The following is an 8,136-nucleotide window of genomic DNA, read 5'->3' on the forward strand; positions in this document are numbered from 1 at the left end:
TACCCCTGGACTTGGGTGTGAAGCGGGGGTGGGAGGAAGGCACCCACAAGGAGCCCCATGGAGGCAAGGCCCTGAGGCCCCAGCTGGCCCTATCCAGCTCTGCTATGACTGAGCCAGTCCCCCAAATGGAGAGGTGGCAGTGACGTCCCAGCTAGCTCCCATGATCCCTACACCCAGAGCCACCCCCCAACCCGCTGATCAGGAACACGGTGATATTTCCACTTCTCCCTGCCTGACACCTGGGCTCCCCTTCTGTGGATCTGAACTCAGGAGGGGAGAAGGGTGTCATGAACACCCCAACCCCAAAAATGGCCTCCCTATTGGCCTCTCCCGAGGCCACGGCATCCCAGAAGGTTCGGCACGTCAGGAGCACCGACCCCGGACCAGGTTGGCACCAGAGTTGTCACAGGGACACCGGGCATCCTGACAGCCAGAGAGAGGGTACACCTGCTCCAGCTTCATGTGGCCCCAGGAGGCTGGGAGACAGGACCCTGCCCGGGGCTCCTGGAGGGGCGAGGAAGGCACGGCACCCTCCGCCCTACAGGACACGCCTCCCTTCACAGACCCCCAACTTTGTATCCAAAATGCAGAACCCCTGTGCACACTGAGGTGTCAGGAATTCCTGCTGTCCCCACAAAAGCGGTGGCATGTGACCCCTTCCCCTTAAAACTGTCCCCCAACACTCATCACAAAGTGTCCCTCTGGGGTCCTCCCTGCTGTCTCCCCAGAGGCCCCTGGAGTCATACCTGGAGCACCCGCTTCAAAGACTCCACGTAGCTGCCTTCGCTCTGCACGATGGAGCCCAGGATGTGCCTCCGGACCACCTGCGCGGCCAGACAGCGTGGTCAGCGCCTGCACCTGCCGCTCCATGGGCAGAGCCAGGACAGGTGCCCGGCCCGGTGCCAGAGCCCGCCCCGGGGAGCACTGGGAGCCGCAGGCGTCCATTTCCCCGCAGAGCCCAGACTGCAGGTGGGGGGGTGCGGGTGCTGGGGCCGGAGCACCCCGCCACACCTCTGCCCACAGACATCCAGGTGTAGGGAATCACCACCTTCCCGGCACAGGGTCAGGCAGGCCCCTCCCCGGGCAACTCGAGTAGGAGATTCTTAGATGGAAGAGAGATCTCAGCTCCCGCGCCTTGCAGGTCCCATCCCCTACCAATCCATCTTCCACAGGCGGGCCGCAGGACGCCCTCGCACCACCCCCCCGGGGGGGCTCCACTGCAGGCCAAACATCCCGCCCCCTCCTTCTGGCCCCTTCTCTCCTCAGCCCAAGTCCACACACACTCAGGCGCAGCCTGACCAGCCCCAGTCCAACAGACCTCCCCTGGTCAGCGGCACAGAGCCGGCGGGGCGGTGGGACACTCGGCTGCTCAGCGGCCTCGCAAGGCGTCTTTGGAACTACCGTCCCCCAGCCACCAGCCCCGATAGCCTGATGGAGGCAGTATGGGGCACCACCCGGCTACTGGGGTTTTTAGAGCATCTCGGGTGACCCAACTGTGCCCCAAAGCCAGGCCAGAGCTCATGAAAGGTGTCGTGGGACAGGTGTCTGAGGCGGGAACCCGTCCACCTTGGTTTGTGGCTGGGAGGGGGACCAACGCTCGCAGTGCCCCAACAGCCATCCTGAACAGCGATCCAGGTCCCCAGCGCCGCCGTCTCCGCTGCTCCAATGGGACACCTCCACTCTGCCTCTGGCACACCCTTCTCAGCAAGTCCCACAGGCCCCCGGCCCGACCACGACCCACACAACCCCATGGCTGGATGCGTTGCCTGCGATCCCCAGGGGCCCAAGCTAGTCCCAGAGCAGAGTTCCCGACCTCAGCACCCCTGATGCCTGGGGCCAGGTGATTCTCAGTTGTGGGGCCTGGCCAGTGCGCTGTAAGACACCGAGCCGCATCCCTGGCCCCTACCCGCTAGGTTCCAAGGACACCTCCAGCTGTGACAACCATAAATGTCACCAGATGTGACCAACTGCCTGGGGGGTAAAAGCGCCTCGGCTGAGAGCCACAGGTGAGGAGTAATGAACGTTGCTTGAGCAGGACGCAGGAGTCTCCTGGGGAGAGAGGCCCGGCCAGCGCCAGGGAGAGGAGCCCAGGATCACGAGTCCAGCTCCGACTGCTCTGACAGGGGCTTGCTGCCCGGTGGCGACCATTACCACCTCAGGGCCCGAGGCAGGGGTAACAGACAAGCAGGCAGACGGTGTCCTGAGACACGAGGTGTGGCCGCAGGTCATCTCCCGGGTTTTCTAAAGAGGCCAAACATCAGGATTTTCTGCCAGCCCCAAGGGGGGCAACCCCTTCTTGGTGCTGGCTGTCCCGACACGACTTGCTCAGCGTCCCCACACCCAGAGAAGGCTGGGGGTCTCTCCCCGTCTCATGGCTGGGACAGCCAACGTGACAACGTGCCCCTGACTGAGACCCAGAGCAAAGTCACCCAGTCCCGGTGACACTGAGGGGAAAGGGAGGCATCGCCCAAAGCCCCCAGTGCCTGGGAGAAGCCCATGGACAGAGGGCGGGCTGGCCCCTCCACGTCCCCCTAAGCTGGATGAGCTTAATGCCCCTCAACCCTCCCTTCACGGCAGCCCCTTCCTGCGAACAACACCTCCATGTGAAACGGTTAAGCGAGAATGCTCCAGTCCCCCAGGGCTGGGAAGCAAGCACTCCGAAGGCTTGGGGGCCCACCGCCCTGGGACAACGGCACGGCACCTGCAGGGTCCAGTCTGGAAGGCTGTGTAGCTGGTGAGACCAGAAGCTGAGGCTCCACCGGGAGCCCCCGCTCGACACTTTCCCTTTAAGACCCAGACTCACGAGGCCCCTGACCACCCTTCCCCCTGAAGGCCCCCACCAACCAGTTCTGCACACAGACCTGCTGAGGGCTCAGGCCGTCGGGCATGGGGCCCAGCTCCGGGGCCGGAGGCTTGATGTCCGTAACGCTGACCTCCAGGAGCCCCATGTCTTCCTCTTCCGAGTCACCTGGAAAGTCGGAGGGGCTGGTGACACATGAGAAGTGAGGATACCGTACCCTGCTCGGCCCCCAGGAGTTGGGCACCACCCTGGGCCGGGGTCCCGGGGCCACAGACGGTCACTCACTACTGTACTCTGCTAGATTTGTCCAGCCAGAAATAAAGGGGAGCGAGCAGGGCAGCACAAAGCGGCATGCCTCGGGGCTCCAGCTCTCAGCATGGACTCTGCCAGAAGTCACTGTCCCCGCTCAGACCAGTCCGCTTCTGGCCCGGTGAAAGCCAGGCGGCCCATGTCTCCATCACTAGGCACTAAAAATAGTTTTCTTCTGGATGCCCAAAAGGGGGAAGAAAGTAAGCCCCAAGAAGAACGAGGCTATTTGGCTGTGTTTTCATCTTTTCATAAAAAGAAAAAAAAAAAAATGCAGATAGACCCAAAGGGAAAAAGTTCATGCAGACATGAGTGGGGGCAGCTTTCGGACAGAGGGCAGGAGACAGACAGAGCCTCGGGCAGAGAGAAAGAGGGAGGTCAGGCAGAGTGCAGGGATCTGGCCTTGGAAGGCTCTGTCCCCACAAGAGAGATGCGGGCACAGGGAGACGGGACCCTAGCTGCTCTGGGCCTGAAACCCAGTGGTGGCGGCCGTGGGCAGTGGGGCGCGGCGGGGAAGCTCAGGAAGAGGAGTCGGCAATGACCCTTGAGCCGGAGCCAAGGGAGCAGGGACACCCAGGCAGGCCCTTACCTGAACAGGAGACAGAAGAGGAGGAGGAGGAGGGACAGCGGACCACAGTGTGGGGGTGGGGGTGGTGAAGGCCCTCCTGCCTGGCCCACATGGTACCCCGGGCATCACTCCGCACCCACCCCAGCCGCCGGCCCCGCGGCTTCCTCTTCCCCCACACGCCACTGGGTAACATTCTTGGCCAGCGATCCGAGCCCTGCCGCGGCTATTAATAACGCCGCTGGTGGGAGGGTCACTTTAGGCAAGGCTCTGGGCTGGCAGGAGGGGTGGGGAGGGCTTAGGGAGAGCCTGCTGGCAGCCTGGCCAGTCTGGGGGTGGGGAGGGTGACCAGGACCAGCTCCCAGCCGACCAGCCTATCCACCCTGTCCCTCCTCCAGGCCACCCCACCAAGCCCGGAAGGGCTCCTCGTTGGGGGTCGGTGGCTTCCCCAAAGGTTCAGTGCTGGAGCAAGTGCAAGCAGTGGTGGGGTTGAACCCATTTCACAGATGAGGAACCGGCCCCGTTAAGAATGATGCAAGGTCGTGGGGCGCCTGGGTGGCTCAGTGGATTAAGCTGCTGCCTTCGGCTCAGGTCATGATCTCAGGGTCCTGGGATCGAGCCCTGCATCGAGCCCCCGCCTGCTTCCTCCTCTCTCTCTGCCTGCCTCTCTGCCTACTTGTGATCTCTCTCTCTGTCAAATAAATAAATAAAATCTAAAAAAAAAAAAAAGAATGATGCAAGGTCGTGAAGCCAGGAGGCTGTGGAGCCAGGATCTGAACCCACACCGGTGAGACATCGCCCTAGCCCCAAACACCTCCACTCAGTGACTGCCCCCCGAGAATGACATGCACCACAGTGCAGCCAGGAGCTCTGTCCACACACTGCCTCGGTCATTCTCACCATGGCCCCTGAGACAGATGCCACAGGGGCCCCACTGCATGGATGAGAAAATGGAGGCACAGAGAAGGGAAAGCACATAACTTTTCAAGAGGGCACAGAGTCTCAGAGTTCTCCCTGGCTTGAATATCTGTGCTGGCCTGGCTCCAGTCTCTCACGCCCCACCCCTTACTCCAGCCACATGGAGCCCTGGCCATCCTCTCCGTGCCTGTGTGTCCCCAGGTGAGTCACTGAACCTCTCTGTGCCTGTTTGCTCATCTCCACCTGGGAACAGGGCAGTACTGTGGACTGTCTGGGTGTCTGCGAGGATTAAGCAAAGAACTGTAAGGATCATAAGAGAGTGCCCAGACACAGTAAATACTTGATAAATGTTGACCCTCAAGAAAATCGTTTCTTGAACGTCTCCTACTGCCCAGCTCCAGGGCCTTTGCACACGCTGACACCTCCACCCAGAGCACCAGTTTCCTGCCCCACTCCCCAACACCTGACTGACCTGGGTCCTGTCCCCCTCCTGCTCCCAGCCCATCCCTGATCACTCATTTGCATTGTGCTCCTCCATGCCCCTGTCCCTCCCTGCCCCTCCCCTCCATTCCCCCCTCCCTGGCTCCCCATGGCCGCTTGTCAGCCTCTGTGGTCACTTCCTGTTTATATGAGCCGGGAACTCCCAGAGGAAATGCTGCTTCGTTCATGTTGGTGGCCCAATACCCAGCACGGGGTGCAGCACTTCGGGGGTATTCAATAAATATTGGCTGGTGGACAGATGGCCGATGGACAAAGGAAAGAGCAGGAACGTTCAAAGATGAAGTCAGGTGAGCTGAACAGTGTGGGAGGCAGGAGGCCAAGACTGCCAGGACAGAGACCAAGGGCAGGGGCGCTGAAGGGAGAGGCCCTACCTCCCCCAAAAAGAGGTGGGTCGTACGTGCCAGAGGGTGGGAAATTGACTGGGACCAGCCAGGATAGTTGGGGGTCAGTCCCCATTCCCTACCACCAGAGGATGCCAGACCCCAGACGGCTTCGCCCACCTGCCCCTGCTGTCACAGAGCTGAGCCCCAGACTCCTGCCAGCCAGGCCCCCGGTGCCTCACCAAGAACGTCTTTCCTGTGCAGAAAGGATACTTTGCGCATGACAGCGATCCTCGTCTTCTCCAGCCCGTCCTTGGTCCCGCTCTTGGCAGCCTTCATGAGCTGAGTCATCTGAGCAAAGGCAGAGGGGCTCATCAGAGAAGCCGAGAGACGCCCCAGGATGCCTGCCACCAAGGGCCAGCAGCCCCACCCTGGCCTCCCAGCCGGAGCGGCCCACATCAAGACCCTGGGGCCCACTCAGTTCCAGGGAGGTGGCAGCAGAAGCCCAGAGGGACAGCCAGGCAGTGGCACCCGAGACATCCCGGGGCAAGGTGAGAAGGGGCCTTCGTTCTCTGGGGATCACCCTGGAGGAACCCTCTTAATCGGCAAAAAGAGGTCTTAACCCAATTCTCTCCCTCTGGGGAAAGACTTGAGGCCTGGAGTGTCAGGCCTGGGTTCAGATCCCAGCTGTACCTCTCGGGACAAGTCACTTAACCTCACTGAGCCTCCGTTTCCCTACTGAGATGTGCCAGGGTCTATGAGGACGAAGAGACGGGGTCCAGGGAAGCACGCTGAACAGTAAAACGACCATGCCCACGGTTACTTCAGGGGCCGTGAGTGCACATCCCCATCCCATCTGCCAAACCCAAGCGAGGAACCCCCCCATGCCCCCCAAAACAGCCAAGTTTCTTACTGAGCCGAGGCCCAGGAAAGTGGGGGAAGGCTGAAGTGGCCACAGAGCGGAGCGCGGCTTCCCCGTGCGGGCAGGGACCCGTGGACACCACGCGGCAAGCTGAACAGAAGGGGAAGCAGACCCGGGAGGGGGAAGCCGGTGCCCTGAGCGCTGGGGGAGCCCAGGGCCTGCACACAGAGCTGCTGTCCCCTAAGTCATTCCTGTGCCCCTCAGCCCCTAGCCCCCAGCCCCAGCATCTTCCCGGGCAGAATGCCCCCTGAAAGAACTTCCTATAATGATAGAAAGGCCCACTGGGGGTCCACCAGCCACAAGCAACTCTTGGTACAGCTGAGGACCCAAAGACCGGATTATATTTCACTGTAATTGATTCAAATGTAAACAGCCACGTGACTGTCCTAACCAGCAGGGCGGTCTCCCTCCTCCCTGAGGCTCTCTGCTGAAGGCAGGGAGCACACCTCAGGTCTCCGCTCTATCACCTTCCTCCAAACAAGCCCCTGGTCCCAGCTCCCCGGCTCCCCTTACTCCTTGGCTCTCTAGCTTGCAAAAACCCACCGGGTGCTGGGCCTAGGCACAGGGTGGTGGCTTTTCAGGAACAATGCTGACTTTCCGGAAACGACCGGCAGGGGGAAGAGGAGGTCCCCCAGGGACTCCCTGCATCTCAATGGCACAATTCTTCAGCAGTGATTCTTGGCCTCTTGGGGTGGGGGTCAGGGGGTCATCCCCTGTGATAATCTAAGGAGAAGGACAAAAAACGACCCCAGAAACTGCACAAAGATGCTCACCCTCCTCTGGGGGAGCGATGGGAGGGGTCACAACCCCCAGATTAGAAATCTCTGCTCTGAGCCCACTTCCTTCCTGGCAGAAAGCCGAGGCAGGAAGTTGTACTACAAACTCCCAAAGCGGTATTCTCTTGGCATTTTCCTGGGCAAAAAAGAGCAACAAATGAACACCCCAGAAGGTGTCCCCAAGTCAGTCTGCTTGCCTCCACCCACCTTCACAGTGTAGGGGCCAGGCAGGGGGTCCGAGTCCAGGGTCACAGTCAGGGCGGGAACCCCAGTGGTGGACTCTGCCCTTCATGAGCTCCCAGCTCCTCTCTGGGCTTTGGCCTTCTGAGAAGTGAAGCCGCCCCATTCAGGTCACAGGCCCCCCTGTGGTCCTATATAAGGACCCCTGTAAACTATAGTGTCTTTCTCCTCCTCCCTGGAGGTCTCAGGTTCGGTCGGAACCAGCAGTGGCCCAGGATGGAGACCACCCAGCTGCGGTACGCGCAGACCCAGGTTTGAATCCCAGCTCTGCCGCTGACACCAGCGCAGTGACTACCAGCCCGCTGATTCACTCACTGGCCTCACTGATGCCAAATGACAGCAGAGAGAGATAGCTGCCTCCCCAGGTGCCCTGGGGACAAAACCCTCAGGCACACAGATGACAGGGACTTTGACCCTCCGAAGGCAGCATGGAGCACCTCACAGATCTGAGCTCACCTAATCCGTCCTTCCATCCAGCCTGGGGGCTGGTACTGTCAATGCCCCCATTTCACAGGTGAGGAAACCAAGGCTCAGAGAGGTCAAGAGGCCTGTGCAGGATCACACAGAGAGGAAGTGGTGGAACTGGGGTTCAAAGCCAGGCCTGTAGGCCTCCAAAGCCCATAGCACACAGTAGGTGCTCGATTAAGGGAAGTCCCTGCTGTCAATGTCACCATGATCCAGAAGTCTGAGTCCCATTTGAGAAGAAGGTGCTGTGATTTCTCCTACAGACTTCCTTAGCCTGGATCTCCGTGAGCGGCTCAGAAGAGCAGGAATGTCCAGCGTCCCTC

The 8,136-nt window shown here is 60.7% G+C and overlaps 1 protein-coding gene across 9 annotated transcripts in view; it reads right to left on the reverse strand.

Moving 5' to 3' along the window:
- The window catches only part of ARHGEF10L (Rho guanine nucleotide exchange factor 10 like), a 159,048-nt gene that overhangs the window by 66,691 nt on the left and 84,221 nt on the right, over positions 1–8,136 (reverse strand). For 8 of the 9 annotated variants that reach the window (XM_045998622.1, XM_045998620.1, XM_045998627.1 and 5 more), the window contains 3 exons: positions 5,653–5,761; positions 2,862–2,968; positions 747–824 (listed from right to left, as the gene is read on the reverse strand). In XM_045998622.1, coding sequence (XP_045854578.1) covers positions 747–824; positions 2,862–2,968; positions 5,653–5,761 — 294 coding nt within the window. Of the gene's footprint in view, positions 1–746; positions 825–2,861; positions 2,969–3,695; positions 3,925–5,652; positions 5,762–8,136 lie in introns of those variants that run through there. The other variant, XM_045998633.1, reaches the window with a different exon arrangement.

Source organism: Meles meles, chromosome 1 (assembly GCF_922984935.1).
Source record: "Meles meles chromosome 1, mMelMel3.1 paternal haplotype, whole genome shotgun sequence".
Classification (NCBI taxonomy): Eukaryota; Metazoa; Chordata; class Mammalia; order Carnivora; family Mustelidae; genus Meles; species Meles meles.